Genomic DNA, 19,325 nt, shown 5'->3' on the forward strand with positions numbered 1-19,325 from the left:
TGTGATCAATTTTAAGATCCATCCTAGTTTCATAAATGTGAAAATTTTAAAAACGCATGTCTCTAAGTTAGTGTTTCTCAATCTTCTCTTCATTATTGTCCTCCCCCCCAAACAAGAGCCTCTCTAGGCATTTTTTCCCTAACTGTACCCCATGAAATTTTACTGTCACAGACAGACCACATATTTCTTTATGTGCCGTGTATAAATCTACACTGTATACAGAAAAAGAAAATGTTTTTTTACCACCCCAAAACAATTTTTCCCCCTTGAGGGCAGTATCACCTGAGGTTGAGAATACATATCAAAAATGTAAATGAAATTACAATCAAGCTCATGTTTATGGATGCCTGGCATTCCCTTCCCATTCACTCTTCTTTTTTAAAAATTATATTTACACTATTTTATTAGATGAGGGGTGTGTGTGTGTGTGTGTGTGTGTGTGTGTCCTGTTTTCATCTGAAGTACATTTTACCCCAGATAAAACATCGACATTCTTTAGAAAAAAGTGAAGCTTAATCATGGTCTCAGTAGGACTCTCCTTCTTTAATATGAGTTATTTGCCTTCATGTTTGTGCCCAGAGCAAATATTTTCTGTTTCTGCAGAGTTGTTAAGTCCTCAGACATCTGACAAGACTACAGGCAATCATGTTGATACAACACAGCTGGACAGCCTGAAGCAGGAAGCCCAGTTGGTTTCCAGTGTCCTCCTTCAAGTCACCAATTTGGGTCTCTATCTGGGAAGAAAACAGGCTTCCCTACGGAGACAACACTGTCTCTCCCTGAACCCCTCCCTGTGCAGGAGGCTGCCCGTTCCCTTGGTTGCGTTCCTCATCACACACACTCACCACCAAGGAAAAAAGGTGGTGCAGAAATTTTTCAACTTTCTCTAAAACTAAAGCTGCTTCCCCCTTTTAAAAAGAGTCTATAATTTAGATCTATAAAAAGAACCTACTTAGCACTCAATAGTTAGGAGCTCTTACCACAGTTCAACAGAATAGGAACAGTTCACTAAGTTTCTATAAAAACTTTAACAAATTTTTTAAAGCATTCATAATTAAAGGGCTCCCTGGCACAGCAAGAGAAGACTTTGAAACGTCTTCTATTTATACCAAGTTAAGCACTGATTGCCTTACAGTTCCAGGCGTTTTCTGAAACTCCCATAGAACATCAAAAATCACATACTGGAACATCACAGTGTTGCTGTTGTTTAATGATTATTTGTGCTAGAGAATTTCACGAAATCATAGCCATCCCTTCCATCAACCAGGAGGCAAACTGCAGATACTGAATCATTGTAAGGTTTCACACATTCCCAGAAAATTAGTTTCCAGTTTGTCTCTATTTTTAGTACTTTATGTTGAGGCATGGAATAGTCATTTTTTTCAGCAGCTACCAAAGTTCATTTGACATTGGATAAGGGTCTCTTTCCCTCCTCCTTATAGTTCAATTAAAATGCTCAGTGCTGCTTTAATTACCAGGAAACTAAGCTGACTTAATTAGGGCAGATGTCAAAATAATTAACAGGCCTATAGTAGCTAACCACGCTATTTAAAACAATACAGCTGTAATTAAATCAAAAGTGTAATCCTTATGAAAGAATCCTACATGTGTGTACAAGTGGAAGCAAATGAAATAACACTCTCAAAAAGATGTCACCACCTGTAATTGTGACCTTCCTATGAAAGAACTGACTTCGATGCTAAAGGTTCTGATTAAAATATAAAAACCTCTGCAACATAAAATATATGCATTTCTTAAAATATTCTTTACAAGGTCAACATTCACAGGTCAAGGATATAATAAACAGAATACCTGTAACAAGAATGTTTAACACCAGAGCGGTTCATTTTCCCAATGTTTGTCAGGTGAGGAATAATATCAAGAGAGATGCTGAGTTTCAGGGAAAGCTTTGCATTTCTCCTCCCCTGAATTTGTCAATCCAAGACAATGACAGGCAGAGAAACTATATGCCTTGGTAACCATAAAACTAATTGATTAGGAAATAAGGCCAAATTAATCCCAGGAAAAATACTGATTTTTATGACACAAAAATAAGCTTTGAAACAGAACATATGAATAGCTCCTACTAAACGTTAGCAGCTGCCATATTCCCATTAGCTTTCAAGTTCCACTTATAGCTGAAATACAATGGTCTCTTGGTATGCGCGAGGGATTGGTTCCAGGACCCCAGCGTATTCCAAAATCTGGGGATACTCAAGTCCCTTATAGTCACTTTGGCGGATGCGGAAACCCCGGATACCACGGAGGGCCGACTGCGTGTGAAATGCAGGCTTTTCCTTGGGTCTGGGCAATCTTTAACAAAATGGGATGGAGAGGCAAAGCCAGGGCGCATATGGATCACTCGGGGGCAAGGCAGACACCGCCAACCCCACAGTGACCTGGGCAGAACCGAAAGCAGCAGTCCTTCCTAACAGACCCACGCCCCCCGCACCCCCGAGACAGGAAGTCCAGGAAATCCATCAAGTCGGGGCCCCGTCCTGCTGAGAAACGCGGAGGGGCGGGAGGGGACTCTGTCAACGTGGACGAAGCTTGACTGAGGAGCCCTCCAATGAACCAGGGGCCACGTGCAGCTCGTTTCCCTCGCCGGGGCTCCCGCAAAATGCCGCTTCCAGTTACCGCTCACATGTTCAGCAAAGTACCTCCACCTACTCAAATCTTAAACATAGAAACAAGGGCCTACAAAATGGTATTTTAATTTCTGTTAGAACCAAAGCCACCTCGTCTGAGTAAGTCAGTTACAGCAGCACTAGGCACATGAAAAGAACAGTACAATCCCCAACACCTACCAGACAATTAGCATAAAACGCGACAGAAACCGGTTCTCACACTCAACACCGGAGAACAGCACCACCCAGTGGCGGTATGAAAAGCTGCATGTGAGGAACTACAGGCTCCATCCCTGGTGGCCAAAGTGATTTCTCCTCACTGAAAAGAAAGACCCCCGTAAAATACCTTCCACCGTGCTGGAAAATCTACCATGCGAGCCTCCTCAGAGTCTATAACAACTAGGCTTAGAGCAAATGGTATTTCATATTTTCTGAGTAGCTGACGCAAGGTTGCCAGGTAAAATACAGAATGTATGCTTGGTGCACTATTTGAGACATGCTAAAAAAGTACTCACTGTTTATCTAAAATTCAAATTTAACTGGGCATCTTGTATTTTTATTTGCTAAATCTGGCGACTCCTGTTCCAAAGTACCCACTCCTGGAGACCACAGATGCATTTACATAAGTCTTTCAATCTTTCAAAGAGGCAGTAACAGACCTGTGGCAAGGAAGCTAGCGATGAGCCGGGTATGCTGCCGCCCCTAGGGTTAGGGTCAGGGTTAGGGTTAGGTATGCTGCCGCCCCCTTGCAATGGGCAAGTAAGACACTCTGTTCCACGATGCAAAAGGCTAATAGGGGAGAGGAAGAGGGGGGTGCGAAGTGAGGCTCCAGATAGCTGGGTCACGAAATGGGAGCATTAAACATCAGATGGGTGGAGGAGGATGGAAAAAGGATGGGCAATTATGGAAGAGAAGGAGAAAGGGGAACAAACAACCCTTGCCTCCTGACAACTGTGCCAGCCTACCGACGGTGCTGCTGCGATTTCCCCTCCTCATGGCACCTGGTGTCAGCGATTGTGAATTGGGGAAGGTAAGGCCAGAACAACTGCCTTGTCCAGAAAGCCGCACACCACCGACTGTCCACATCCAAGCGATCCTTTCTTTAGGAAGGGGTCATTTAAATGGGTTTGTGTTCCAGTTTTCTCAAACTAAAAACAACTCATCTGTTTCCTAAGCCGCTAACTGGCTTTGTTTCACGTTTTGCTGTCTTTTGGCTCACCCCCTCTCAGAAACCCAGTGCCCACCGAGGCCTCCTCGCTCGCACCTTTGCAGTGAACCGCGATCGCCCCCTCCGTGTTCTCGCAGATATTCAGGAACCTTCGCACGATGTTGTCGCTGGGTGTGCTGCCATCGATGAAGAAGAGGTCATAGTGCTCGAAGCCAGCATCAGTGAAGCGCTTCGCCTCGTAAATCTTTTTGTTCAGCCTCACGATTGCAGTCACGTTATGCTTTTTGAAATAAGGAAAGTAGGCTTCGGGGGCATGAAGAGGATAACCTAAAGGAAAGCAGGGGCTGTAAGCAAAAGGCACGCATTTCGTCTTACGTAACCCAGGAACACGAAAACCCTTGACAATAAAGATGATCAGTCTCAACAGAGCTTAGGAGGAAAGCACATTTCAGGAGAGAGTAAGGTCGAAGCAACGTTCCTAAAAGCAGCAGTCTGAAAAACTGAGAAAAACACCATAGGAGGGGGGAAAAAAAACCTCTTCTGAGTATTGGAAATAGCTCGTGAACGTTCAAAACCTCAAGCTTTAGGCTTCAAATCCTGGGAGCACACTCCTCCCAAGCCAAAACAAAGGCATTCCTGAGGCCCTCAGATGTGTACAGTAGGCCTGGAAGGACTCTGTCCTTTTTACTCCTCTTGACAAATACTTTTGAACCACAGCCTTTTTGCCAGGTGTACAGTTTTAATCTACAGTGCAGTCCCCCACAAGAGAGACTGATTATTAAGCACCTACCATGTACAAGTCACAATTGCATAAATTTCTTTTAATTCTCGAAACAGCCTATTAAGATAAAAATAGTAAACCCCATGTAACAGTTAAGAAACTAAAGAGGGCTTCCCTGGTGGCGCAGTGGTTGAAAGTCCGCCTGCCGATGCAGGGGACATGGGTTCGTGCCCCGGTCCGGGAAGATCCCACATGCCGCGGAGCGGCTGGGCCCCTGAGCCATGGCCGCTGAGCCTGTGCGTCCGGAGCCTGTGCTCCGCAACGGGAGAGGCCACAACAGTGAGAGGCCCGCGTACCGCCAAAAAAAAAAAAGAAATAAAAAGAAACTAGAGGTTAAGCGGTCATTTTTGTAGACATTTCCTTCTTTGAGCAGAACAAGTGGTCGGGCTCTAACCCCGTTCTACTGTGAGTGGGCCCAGCACCACGTGGAGCTGCAGTCAGCTGGGTTACAGACACATGGCCTCGACTTGGCCAGTCAATCAAGGTGACCACTGGGGGCTTTGACCACTGCAAGCCTTGCCTAGTGGCCCCAGGGTTTAAAAGGACTAATTTCTCAGTCCGTTGATTACCACATCTGTAAGCCATTCAGGGCATACCAGGTGAGGGGATCTCGCTCAGAACTCATTCATGATGGTGGGCTCCGAGTGGTGCGGGCAGCAGCAGCCAGCAAAGTGAACCAGCAGTTTCTGCACTGTGGCTGTACTTCCTGCTGCCTCAAATCTTGCATAGCCTGGTCATTTCCTATTTTCTCTCAGTTGCAAGCCAACTCATAGGCCGGGGCTAGGGTGTACATACAACATTTCCCAAGCTACCTTTCCCACTGGGCTCCTGTCCATCTGAAAAGTGGGAGTCACTAAAGCACTGCCGGAGCAACTGGAGGCCAGAGGAGGGAGAAGGGATATCTTCTGTTTTCCTGCCAGCATGGCTTCAGCAGCAGAAGAGAGGAACTCCCAGCTTAGTTTGGCACTCCCGGCACCAGCCTGCAGCCCAGCCTCAGGGTCCCCACTCCTCAGGCTCCAAATGCAAGCACCAGCCCTTCGGAGCTCCCAACACCTGCCAAGGTCCCAGGTCCTGCTAACCCCACGTTTTCCTTTCTGTCCCTCGTTGCCTTAAAGGCAATGGCTATTTCTTCCTTAATATGCTGTTTTTTTCAGAGTTGCCCTTTTACTTTTTAGCCTTCCTTCTAACAAATTCCTTATATTGCATTCCCTCTGTTTGAAATAAAGTGGTTTCCATTCCTGCCTGGATCCTGCTGATACATGACCTCCCTTAGACCCTGTTCATTTTCTAAGCCTCATTTTCCAGCCTTCGCTTGGAGACTGTGAGCTCCCCAGCATACTTCCAATATCTGCTGCGTGCAACCAAGAGCCCTCACTGGCAGCCTTAGCCAAGGTCACACAAGGGGTGAAGGCAGCATTGGCAGGCAGCCCACATACACGATTTTCACAAGCCAGGCTGCTTTTGAGCAAACAGGTAAGACAGAGCTTACTTACAATCTTCTGTGTAGAAACAGTGACTTATACACATTTAGAGAAAACAGATCCTTTCCACTTGGAAAAAAATCAAATCTGTTTTCCTAGTTGGTTGGTTTGCTCAAATCATTTTCCAGCCTAAAGGGAAAAAGAACTGTGGTTGGCATAAGGAAACAAGAGCTTTTCTATCATGTAAGGAATGGGAAGGAGAGGGCTTAGGAACACATGGGATGGGACATGGTGTGACAGTCTGACAGGCACTTCTAACCCTGGGTTCCTAGTGATCACTGGCACCTCTATGATGGCACCTGTCAGGAAGCACGCTCATGGTTCTTTTGGTGTCTGTCCCTTCCCTCCTCCACCAAGGCTGTAAGAACTTCTCTTTACATATATGATTTCCCATCATGAGTAAATGGCATTACAGATAATATACCTAAATCTACTATCAAGAGAAACTGCTTATATCTTTTGAGAAAAGAACACTGAACAGTTATCCAAATATGGTAATAGGGCACTGAAATAATAACAGTAATGGTAATCATAGCACCTAACATTTATTGAGCGCTTACTATGTGCCAGGCACTAAGCTAAGTGTTTCGTGTACATCATCTCATTAAACCTTACAATTATCAGTCACTGATGCCTGGGAAAGTGAACGGGCCCAGCCAGGCACACACTGCTGGGAAGAGACAGAGGCAGCATTTGAACCCTGACAGTCAGATTCTAGGGCCAGTGCTGGGGATGATTTAAGGTAAAATCCAACTCAATTCTATTTGTTAGATCTCCAAAACAGGGACATTACGTGAACATTAGGGGCTGCACTTCCTGGATTTGTGAGGCAGTTTCTTAAAAATCCTCAAAAGCGTTTCAAATGAGTTATAACCAACAATGACAATATCTTCTGACCTCTGAACAACTGTTTTCGATGTATTTGCTTGCTTCTGATGGAGGACTGGTTTTAGCAATGTGCACGGAGCTGACCGAGCTTTCATCCGACCCTTACTCCATCTGGCCACTAGATGGTGCCCTGGCATCAGTAAAGCACAGGCAGAGCCCTGGCGCTGACCAATTTCAAAGCAGAGAGAGATTGTAAAATTCATCTCTTCCCAGACCCTCATTTAAAGGAAACAGAAGAACAGCAGAGTCAAATGATTAGTCCACCCATTCATTAAAAGTAAAAACTGCAAAATAGGCAGGCAAATGTGGAAAGCAATAAAATATGTTTATCAGGTTCATTAATGATAAAAATGTAATCAGAATATCTGCTACCTAATAAGCACTTACTCATGTGCCCGACACTGTGCAAGGCACTCACTTCCTATAATATCCCTAATCTTCACCAAACGCCTGCAGTGTGCATCCTATTTCCCCGTTTGATGATGAGAGAAGTTGAGGAACTCACGAAGTTCACACAGCCAGTTAGGGGCAGAGCCAGACGTCAAGCAGCCCAGGCTCTTCACACCTAGCTTCTCTCATTAAATGAGCAGGCTGATGCTTCAAACTGTTTGGATTCCCTGTCTCGAGCTGTCTTTCCCTGTTCTTTCTTTCCTTTTTCTTTCTTTCTTTCTGAAGTAGAGATGAGGACATTGCCACCTAAGAGTTTGAGGGTTTTGGGGGAAAATCTGAAATCCAATTTGTTCTACTGCTATATTATTCATTTATCAAGTCACACTTGTTTAATCAAAAAAGGGTTAGGGCTCCTCTTGTCCCCCCTGTCAAAACAATGTGAACAAAGATGGCTGAAAGGAACTCCTAGTTGGTCTCTGCTGACAACACACACTTAAGACTGCTATAATGCATTCTGCCAGACCCCAAGATTTTAGTGCTTCCTTTTGCTACATCCTAGCAACAGCTATTTCAGTGCTAACTCCTTAAAAAATCTACCTTTTTCTACTAACAGACCCCTAAAATGACTTTCAGCCACCTCAGAAAATACAGGGGTTTCTCAACTAAAAAAAAAAAAAATTTCTTAAGTTCAAAAAGAATTTACAGAGTTAAACCACTTTACAAAAAAAATGACACTTCTAGTTAATATCAGATCTTAAAATGGGGATTCCAGTAAAATATCAATATTTTACCAACAACAGCCTTAAATGAAATTATTCTAGACATAAAAACTGGCAAGTATTAAGTAAGCAGCACTTTCACACCTTTTTTTCTCAATGTGAGAGGGCACAGTATATGCATAGAAAAAAAAGATATAGAGAGAACGATATCTCAACAGTGGTTATTTCTAGATTATATAATTACAGGTGACTTTTTATCTAGATTGCTTAAAGTTCTGTAGTGAACATGTTCTTTCTCTGTAGTAAAATTAAAAAGGACACAGAATTTGGAATCAAAGAGACCTGTGTTTGAATACACACACTGCCACTTTCTGGCTATGTCAACCTGGGCAAGTTAGGTTACCAAGTCTCCATCTTCTCTTCCACAAAATAACTACCACCTGTTCCAGGGGGTGTTTCTGCTTATTAAATAGATGAGGTGTGCACAAAAGGCTTATTAGCACCACTCCCAGCATATAAGCAAATGGTGGATAATTATTTCCCTATATTGTAATATAGGACCAAAAATAATTTTTTTAAGACTTTTGACAGGTAACAATTGACACACAAAATACGTCCTTTTATCTTGTGATTCTACTTCCAAGAATTTAGAAAACAAACCAGGGCTGCAAAAAAGATGTATGGACATGTATACCAACCACTGTAGTTTTTAAAAAGTGAAAAGCTGAACAACTTAGATCTCATTCAAAAATTAAGTGATTGATTAGTAAAATTATGGCATAGTCATTGAATGCAGTCATGGAAAATTATAACGAAGATCTACATTTATTGCCATGGAAAGGAGTATGTGATATACTAAGTGAAAAAAAAGCTGCTATAAGACAGTAATCATGTTATGACTCCATGCTAGTTAAAAAAAAAGGAATATTTTTGTAAGTCTGTGTGTGTGTATATATATTCTTTAAGAGAGAAAAAATATGTGCAAATAAAAAATACAGAGAAGCAGATGGAAAGAAAATTAAAATCCCCAATAATCCCACCACCAACTAGTAAACCTAGAAAACGTGGGTAGAATTATAGGCCACTTTAATGCTGTTTTTATGAGTTCATCTGCATTTTCTTTTTTAAAAAAATCATGCATTATCTCTATAAAAATATTTTAAATGGGTTTTTTTAATTACACCTCTCATCTTCTCTTTAAGAAAATTTCATTTAAAAAGTGAATCCTATATGGCAAATTTCTTTGTTTCACCAAATGAACACCCAACAACAAAGCCACTACTAAAACCATACACCTACTAAGGTTTTCTGGGTCTGAGTCAGATCATTTTGCACAGAAGGCTAAAGGGAGGTTTAATCAATCCTGTCTTGAAAGACCAACGGTGGAGAGCAGTTTCCTCGGGCACTTAACAAGTTATTCCTAACAAGCCAACATAACAGGTTATTCAGTCAATGTCTGTAGCGAACCGGATTCATGAGCAAATGTGTAAATGAGAAGATCTAATTATGGTTTCAGTACAGAGACATCCTATTTGTTAGGGTAACTCTGTAGACCTGGATTACCCATCCCCAGAGCGGATGATTCAATCCCCATGATTTAAGCAGAGTTCCCTGTGAGATATGTCATAGGTATAAAATGCTAAGCACATGTGTGGAAACTCAAAAAGAATTATCAAATCTAAATGCATGAACAACCATATACAATGACACTAGATTTCAGAATACTTACGATGATGATGATGGTTATGAAAGAAGAACAAACTTATAAATCTAGACTAAGCGTTTCAAATTATGTTCCTCCAAGGACTAGTGTTCCAGCTCTAAGGCTAGAGAGGGAGCAAAAAAGGAGCTATTATGTTCATGGGTGATATTTTCTTAATTTTATGTACTTCTCCCATCAACTATTCTTAAACCTTTGGTACCTATCATTACTTGTCTTCTGGGAATCTGAGGTTAAAAAAAATAATTAAGTAAAAAATATATGTTAATGGGAAGACACACATAGCCTATCATGTTTCATTCAAGAGGCTTTTTTGTCATGCTTTTTTTTCCTGAATATGTATGCCCCTGGCTCTACATATACTGCAAGTAAGTAATTAAATTATTGTCAGCTAGAAAATTGTTCCTAGTTGCCATGATGGAACTAAACAGATCAGTGTAGTGGCAATGCTTAGGAGCCCCGCTCTTGGCTGGAGTGTCACCAGTTCTGCATATTACTTTGTGAACTTGGGCAAATTTCCTACTCATATGCCTCGGTTTCCTCCTCTGTGAAACAGAGGTAATAGTTCCTACACCTCATAGAGTTGTGTGTGCACTAAATGAGATGATGCTGTGATTAGCTAGTAACTAGCACTTAATAAATGACACCTATTGTCACCATCATCGTCATTATTCAACATGGTGTTACCAAAGAATACCTTGAGGTATAGCACGCCACCACCACCAAATAAATCTGAGAACCACTGACAGAATTCAGCAATCTGCTTACTGTTTTGACCAGTTGGTTTCTCAGATTCTTCTTTAATAATTGGGTCAAGGTAAAGTGAACACCCTATTTATGGCAACCTAAAAATTTGATAGTCTTAAAACAGTGATTATAGTTCCACTTACTAAACTCTAATATTTAACACACTAATTACTGTTCAATTAGTAATTTAACAATTGAAATACTGTTCAATTTTTTTAATTAATAAATATTCTTTGGAGAATATTACCAATAGAAAGGATTATCTGAGGATATTAAGAACTCAAAGAAGATGAATTGAAATAAATTTTTGGAGGGTAAAGTAAATAAAAACCTACCATTTTCAATTTTGCTTTTTGGATGTGGTCCACTAAATGCTAAAAATTTTCCTGGAACAATCCAGTTGAAGTCACCATTTTCAACTCGCTGGGAGAATTTTGTGAGAAAAGAGAAGAAAAATATTTTATAATTCTTATACAATTTAGGAAACCCTTACAAATATAACCGTTTTTCACTCTATTAGTACTAGACTAGTTGGACATACATGAAGACAAAATAATATAGCTTAAAATAAAAACATGCATCTGATTCTCAAAATGGTTATGAATTCAATCCACTTCGAAAAATTTTTATCTAGACCATAAGAAAAGTTTAGAAAACTTTACTTAAAGTGGAGGTACTTTGCTGAAAATAATTTTGTCTCTTGGCCACTCTGCAATGGAATGAAATGAAAACAAACATTGCTTGCCCCAGCAAGAAATAATGGGAAATAAGAGAAGACAGAAAATATAAGCACTTTCCATGAACATGGTAAGCATACTTTAAACAATGAAAAAAATCTATAAATATCAGGGTCATGATGAACACACCTCCATTTTTTGTTTGTTTTTACAGGTTTCTATCTGTTGTCGGTGCTGATTTTTAGACGGGGAAACAGAAGACAGGAGTGAGGAATAGAGGCTCATCAAACCCTCAGGGTGTACCACAAACTGGAGACTGCCACAGTCTCCTGCAGGAGCTGCAAACCAAACAGCTACAAGGGTCAGGCAAGAGACATAAATAAAGGCAAATGCTCCTCAGCTCTGGCCAACTGACCACAGGAAAACTTGACTGAACATAGCTGATCTTCCAATTGGATGTTCATGTAAAATCTCTCTATATTTGAAATGTTGACTGTTTTAAATTGTTTTTTAATACTAGGAAAGCAAATAAAACACATCTGTGGGCTGACTTTGATCACCAGCTGTCAGCCTCTGGTCCACACACTCCAGGATCCTCAGAAAAGGCCTGAAGACCAGGCAAGGGGCCAAGCATCCTCCCACTGCTCCATTACCTCCTTCATTTCCTTCCCTTCCTGGTGTGCCTCTGAACCCAGGGAACACTGGGGCAGGGCTGAGGGGACCCAAACTTTGCAGGCTATTGGGACACAGCTGTGCAATGCATCACAAAATATATGTATCTCTTCTTCCCCTAAGCATTCTTTCACCCACCCCCAACACCAGTCCTACTCCCATCCTCCACCACCAGGCACAGCTTTTAGTCTCCAAGTCTCCACCCTCTACAGCACTGCATAGATACCTCCCCAGGCAGGGAAGGAAGGCAGTTCTCTTTGCTGGGCCAAGGTTATCCACAGAAAAGGCTCTCTGCTCCACTACATGGCACAGACTTCAATGGTAGGAATCTGTGTCAATACAGAGTCTGCACTCTGCTGTAAGAGCTCATAAGTATTTGTTAAAATAAATTGGAGTAATCCTACCAAGGAAATCTGGAGCCTCTACTTTAATTACTTATACTACCCATTAGATTTGATTTCCACAAAAATCATAAGTTGGCTGTATAATTTTCATGTTTAAAATGCAGATGTTTCTTCCCAGTTATAAAAAGTTACAAATGAAACTTTACATGACACCTTGTAAACGTCTGAATTGCATTAATCTAATCATAATAAACATAAAACCTCCATAATGCCCTAAATAAAATCTTAGAGATGCCAAGTGTTATGATGACACATGCCAAATTAAATCTCAAGCATAGCTATCTATTTAGAACAATTTGGATAAAGAATTTAACATCCATCTCAAGTAATACTTAAGCTTAAAACATTATTTAAAAATTCAAAAATAAGGGTATGCTCTAATCATCAAAAGGCTAAAACCAATTATTTATGAACAGTAGGAGAAAACAGGTTTCTATGTTCACTATTCCTGTATCCTTGACCACGAAGTTGGCCTAGATAAATATATACATTGTGCTATGTCTGTTTATTTGGATTATAGACATCCATTTGGTTAAATAGTAACCTTTTATAATCAATCATATGGAGAGAAGCAATGAACTCACTCACAGAACCAAAAGAATATGTTTGCAAATCTGCCTACCCGAAAAGATAAACATTAGATAATATTGGGCTATATTCAGTAACCTGGACAAGGTTGATGGAGTAAACAAAAAGATTTATGTCTTAGATCCAAATCTGAAAAAAAATGAATAAGACAGTTACAGCTTTTAACTGAATAATATAACATAACCTTACTGGTAAGCTTCCAAAATTAGTATCTGTGCCTTCTTTCACAGTGGATTATACAAATGTCAATATTTATCAATAACAAAATATTTAAGATAACACAAGCTGGTTTTTCTAATTAAATGTGTTTGTGCACAAGTGCGAGTGCACACACACACACACACACACACACACACACTTCCAAGAAACCTAGATCAGATAGGAACTTAAGGTACTTTCCAACATTACCACATTTTATAAACAAATGTCTAGGCAAAGATGAGGTGAGAGAATAATTTTACCTCTTCCAATCCAAAGCCTACAACCTACCAAGTACTATGTAGAGAAACTGCAGATGTTCTTCACTACAAGAAAACCCCAAAATGAAAATGTGAATTCTTGAAACTGATACAGTTAGTTGTTAATATTCATGTTACTATAAGATCCTTCAGCTTACATATAAGACTCACCAGATTTCTTTGGAATAGCTAACTCTCCTGGTGCATTTAAAATAAAATTTGAAAAAATAAAAAGAAATCAAAGTGTCTTACAAAGTAAAAACAAACTGTATTAAAACTGAAAAAAAATTAAATAAAATCTAATTTGACTTGAAAACATGGATTTTTATAACTTCTAAGAAATAAATCTGTGCCAGTAAGGCATGCCTCTGTTCTAATGGTCACAGAGATACTTTTCAGTTAAAACACTGAAAAACATTTGGCCTTTTTACCAAATGTTAAACAGACAGTAAGAGAGAAAAGACAGACCTTCAGGTTGACAATTATTGGATTGGTTCCCTTTATCAACAGATGTGTTTTCTAAGACAACATGGATAAACAGTTTTGAAGCACAATTCAACATTCATTAAAACATTTGCTGAGCTTTTATTATATATCAAGGACTATAACTTGGTGTCACACATAAAATAATAAAAAGCATTCCCTCTGTGCCCTTAAGGAGTCTGAAAACAAGTAACAAAACACATTAATAATAATAGCAGCTAACAGATATACCACGGACTCTCTGCTAGGCACTACTCTATGACATGCAACTCATTCCATCTTTAGGGCAACCCTGTGAGGTAGGTGTTATTACCATCTCCATTTTACCCATTGCGATAGACTGAATGTTTGTGTCCCCCACAAAATTCATATGTTGAAACCGAATCCCCAACGTGATGGTATTAGGAAGTGGGCCCTTTGGGAGGTGATTAGGTCATGAAGATGGAGCCCTTATAAATGGGATTAGTGACCTTATAAAAGAAACCCCCAGAGAGCTCCCTCTATGAGGACACAGGGAGGACATGGAAGAATTTGGCCATCTACGAACCAGGAAGAGCGCTATCTCCAGACAACAGTTCTGCTGGTGCCTTGATCTTGGACTTCCCAGCCTCCAGAACTGTGAGAAATAAATGTCTATTGTTTAAGCCACACAGTCTATGATATTTTGTTATATCAGCCTGAACTAAGATACCCATTAAAGAAAAAGTTGCATTAAACTTTGATAAATGTTATAATACAAGTACATAAGAGGTTTAATGGTGGCACAAAGATTATTTTAAAAATAAAGACAGAACTACATAGTCTTTTTTATTCATTAAAAAGCACCTTCTTTATATTTCCTTACTTCTGAAACAATAAAATAGCGTTGATAGTATAGTTGTATTACGTAAACAGCAAATATGCTGTCAAATTTGGTACTTTATGAGCTTAAATCAAAGTAAATATTTGAGGTATTTGGTTTAAATTAAGTTCCCTTGCCATTTGGCTTTAAATAATAGTAAAACTCTAGATTATTACTTAGGATTTACTTTTGAGAGAAACAGTGTGGTAGAGGGAAAGAGGAGCCCCAGGTGGACGACTGCTTCACCTCTAAACATAGAAAACATTTAGCGGCCTGCTTTCGCAGCCCCACCCAGTGAACGCCGTGCTCATGCAACCACAGGGAGCAAGAATCTAGTGCACGTGTGCAGGTACCTTTCCAGTGCTCAAGACATGAAGATTTGAGGCCAGCAGCACATACATGGTTGTTGAAATTTGGAGACAGTCCCCTCACTCATGGAGAATGTATTTAACCAGAAATCACATGGCCCTAGAGACCAGCACATTTCAGGTGGGCAAGGGAAGAGAAAGGACTTGCAGGGGATCCTGAGACAGATGGCCAGAGATGGAAGGAGGAGAAAAGTAAGAGACAGAACCTTTTTTTTTTTTTTTTTTTTTTTTGCGGTACGCAGGCCTCTCACTGTTGTGGCCTCTCCCGTTGCGGAGCACAGGCTCTGGACACACAGGCTCAGTGGCCATGGCTCACAGGCCCAGCCGCTCCGCGGCATGTCGGATCTTCCCGGATCAGGGCACGAACCCATGTCCCCTGCATAGGCAGGCGGACTCTCAACCACTGTGCCACCAGGGAAGCCCGAGACAGAACTTTTGAGGTTAGGGAAAGAAAGTGAGTTTCTAGAATTAGAGAGCGGCCACAGAGTAAATCAAGTAGGAAGAAGACCAAGCACAACAATTCGGTTTGGCTAAGTGTTGCCATTAAGCAAGAACAGTTTCCGTTGAGTCACGAGAGTAAAGGCCAGACCATAACTTTGACTGACTGCGTGAAAACAGAGTCAAGATTGCTCTCTTAAGAAGTGGAGGTAAAAGAAGGGACAGAGAACAAACAATAATTAAAGAGGAAGGGAAAAACATGGGAAATTTCTCAGACCTCTAAACATTTTATAGATTTAACCAACATAATCTCTGAACCAGCAATGGGTGCACTGTATTAGAAGATGTGGAAACACTGGGTCCAGGAAGGACTGAATCTTGCTTCCTTAAACTTGTGGCCTTTGAGGGGTATAATCAATACTACAGGATAGCTTCAGGGAAATGCTTCTAATAGTTCTCTGAACAGTCAAATCACCGTGGGGTGCACAGCTCCCCAGTTCCTCCAGGTGTGAGGACATGCCCATATCCCTGCATTCTGGAGCTTGCCTGATCCCAGTCTTATGGCAGGAATTCACAATTACGGTGGCAGAAATTCACATTTTTCCAGTTCTATAATTCATGAACAAGTCGAGGGCAAATCAAGCAGAATCCAGGTTACATTCTAAATTGCTGTACAAATTCTAATCCAAAGCAAAGCCTTGAAACATCATCCCCTAGATGTTCAATTATTCCTGCTGTTGACCTGAGGTGACACACTGAGAGATAAGAGGCCTAACAAACCTTATTAGTTCTCAATGTGTATGCAAAAGGGCAATGTTGGGAGTCTACACCACCTTATCACTTGACAATTTACTTATTAACTGCAATGAAGGATGACATAGTCAACCTGGAGACAGTCTCTCCAGGTTTAGTAATATTAAACTAAACTGGCCTTACACGCAAGCCCTGGTTGAAGATTACAATATCTAGCGATCTGTGCTGCAAATAACTGGTTGGAAAAAAAAACAACAACAACTCACTCTTGCTGCATAGATTGGCTGGTAATGAAAAAACAGAAACAGCATTTCAGGAAGTTGTCTACCATAGTCAATACATTTTCCCCCTGGAGTGTTACTACAAAATCAGAATGGATTCTTAATTAATATGTCTTGGTCATTTTCCATTGAAAAGTAGTTACTTTTAACAGATTATATAAAATATCTTGAAATGTGCTATACTGCTTTTTTTTTAGAACTTATTGACTCATTTATTCATTAGTTCTTTCATTCTACAAACATTTAATGACTGCCCACTACAAGTATACTGTGCCAGTGGGTTACTTATTGACACAAAGATGAGACACATTCTTTTTTTTATAATGTTTTCCACAGGGGCTGTACCAATTTACATTCATACCAACAGTGCACCAAGGTTCCCTTTTCTCTGCATCCTTGCCAACATTTGTTATCTGTGTGGTTTTTTTTTTACATCTTTATTAGAGTATAATTGCTTCACAATGGTGTGTTAGTTTCTGCTTTGTAACAAAGTGAATCAGTTATACATGTACATATATCCCCATATCTCTTCCCTCTTGTGTCTCCCTCCCTCCCACCCTCCCTATCCCACCCCTCCAGGCGGTCACAAAGCACCAAGCTGATCTCCCTGTGCTATGCGGCTGCTTCCCACTAGCTATCTACCTTACATTTGGTAGTGTATATATGTCCAGAGAGACACATTCTTGACTTCAAATACCCAGAGTGCAGGGAAGACACAGGTGTGTAAACAGAGCATCACACACGCTGTGTGAGAAGAGCTCCCATAGAGCTAAAAATGCCTTAGACATGTAAATACATGAATTCGGTGGGCAGAGGACGAAGGACCACAGGGAAGAGGAGGAGGGAACGAGCATGTCTGAAGGTACAACAGCATGAAGATGCACTGCTGCATGGACTTGGGTATGAGGAGGGAAGGGAAAAGGACGAAAATGGGGAAGATGGCAAAGCCCATGTCCAGAAGGGCTTTTTGCGCTGCATTCAGGAGTTGGCATTTCCTCCACACCTTCAGTCAGGATGGAGCCCATGAAAGACTTAAAGTAGGGGAGTGATGTAATCAGACTTACTTAATTTCTAAAACATAGACTCTGAGAGTTATGTGGAGACTTGACAGAAGCGGCCCAAGAGCCAAGACCCAGTCCCAGGCATCCAGAATTGACCAATACTTTCTCACCAACAGTTCCCAGATGGGCTACATTGCAATGTGGCCAAGATAATGTGAAATCACCTTCTAGAACAGCAATGCTCTTTTCCCAAAAGAGCATCCTTTAGTGATAATAGCAATAATGATGGATTATGAATTGCTGAATTTCTCACTGATTCTCACTATGACATTCAGCCTGTCATAGATCAGTGAGAAATTCTGTGTAGACAATCTGATAAACATGAAGATGGAAGTATAACATATGAGAAGGGTCAAACATGATAACATCTGCAGAATGAGGCACAAGGATATATGGAATCTACGACAGCAGGTGATAAGAAGAAAGGCTCTAACCCCACCCATGAAGAGACAAAATTACAGGAGGCCTTCCGAAAAAAAATATTAGCCTAGTAAATATACTGAGCAAACAGGAAGTACTTAATAAACATCTGTTCAATAAATTAACTGAAAAGTTACCAAATTGAGGCCGTAAAGAGTGTGATACATCTTCTTGGCTCACAACAGATAGAATGGGCATCATCAGAAAATCTACAAACAACAAATGCTGGAGAGAGTGTGGAGAAAAGGGAACCCTCTTGCACTGTTGGTGGGAATGTAAATTGTTACAGCCACTATGGAAAACAGTATGGAGGTTCCTTAAAAAACTAAAAATAGAATTACCATATGACCCAGCAATCCCACTACTGGGCATATACCCAGAGAAAACCATAACTCAAAAAGACACATGCACCCCAATGTTCATTGCAGCACTGTTTGCAATATCCAGGTCATGGAAGCAACCTCAATGCCCATCGACAGATGAATGGATAAAGAAGATGTGGTATATATATACAATGGAATATTACTCAGCCATAAAAAGGAATGAAACTAGGCCATTTGTAGAGATGTGGATGAATCTAGAGACTGTCATACAGAGTGAAGTAAGTCAGAAAGAGAAAAACAAATACCATATATTAACACATATATGTGGAACCTAGAAAAATGGTACAGATGAACCAGCTTGCAGGGCAGAAATTGAGACACAGATGTAGAGAACAAATGTATGGACACCAAGGCAGGGAAGTGGCAGGGGGTTGGGGGTGGTGGTGGGATGAACCAGGCGATTGGGATTGACATGTATACACTGATGTGTATAAAATGGAAGACTAATAAGAACCTGCTGTATAAAAAAATAAATAAAATAAAATAGAAAAAATATATATTTTAGAGGGTAGAAATACAACATTCACTTGAAATATTTTTTGTACTTAAGTGACAGACAGATAATAAACCTTTTAAAAATGAAAAAAAAAGGGCTTCCCTGGTGGCACAGTGGTTAAGAATCCGCCTGCCAGTGCAGGGGACACAGGTTCGAGCCCTGGTCCGGGAAGGTCCCACATGCCACGGAGCAACTAAGCCCGTGTGCCACAACTACTGAGCCTGTGCTCTGGAGCCCGTGCTCCGCACCAAGAGAAGCCACTGCAATGAAGAGTAGCCCCCGCTCGCCGCAACTAGAGAAAGCCTGCCTGCAGCAACAAAGACCCAACGCAGTCAAAAATAAATTTAAAAATGAAAAAAAAAAAAGAAAAACAAACGTTGACCTGTACACCGTTATTTCTGTAGAACAGAGCTTCCCAATTGGTGTAACAGAATGGAGTTTCCTGGGCAGGTGCTGGGGCAGCCAGAGTTCCCCAGCCAGC

General features: G+C 40.8%; 1 protein-coding gene across 5 annotated transcripts in view; it reads right to left on the reverse strand.

The window, feature by feature from the left end:
- The window catches only part of CDC14A (cell division cycle 14A), a 183,492-nt gene that overhangs the window by 69,821 nt on the left and 94,346 nt on the right, over positions 1-19,325 (reverse strand). For 4 of the 5 annotated variants that reach the window (XR_003794349.1, XM_029227789.1, XM_029227788.1 and 1 more), the window contains exons 8-9: positions 10,857-10,944; positions 3,892-4,122 (exon numbers count right to left, since the gene is read on the reverse strand). Coding sequence is in view for 4 of the 5 variants with exons in the window: in XM_029227789.1 (XP_029083622.1) it covers positions 3,892-4,122; positions 10,857-10,944 (319 nt within the window). In the remaining variant the exon portion in view is untranslated. Of the gene's footprint in view, positions 1-3,891; positions 4,123-6,069; positions 6,419-10,856; positions 10,945-19,325 lie in introns of those variants that run through there. The other variant, XM_029227791.1, reaches the window with a different exon arrangement.

Source organism: Monodon monoceros, unplaced genomic scaffold (genome assembly GCF_005190385.1).
Source record: "Monodon monoceros isolate NGI ecotype Baffin Bay Population unplaced genomic scaffold, NGI_Narwhal_1 Super_Scaffold_18, whole genome shotgun sequence".
Taxonomy (NCBI): Eukaryota; Metazoa; Chordata; class Mammalia; order Artiodactyla; family Monodontidae; genus Monodon; species Monodon monoceros.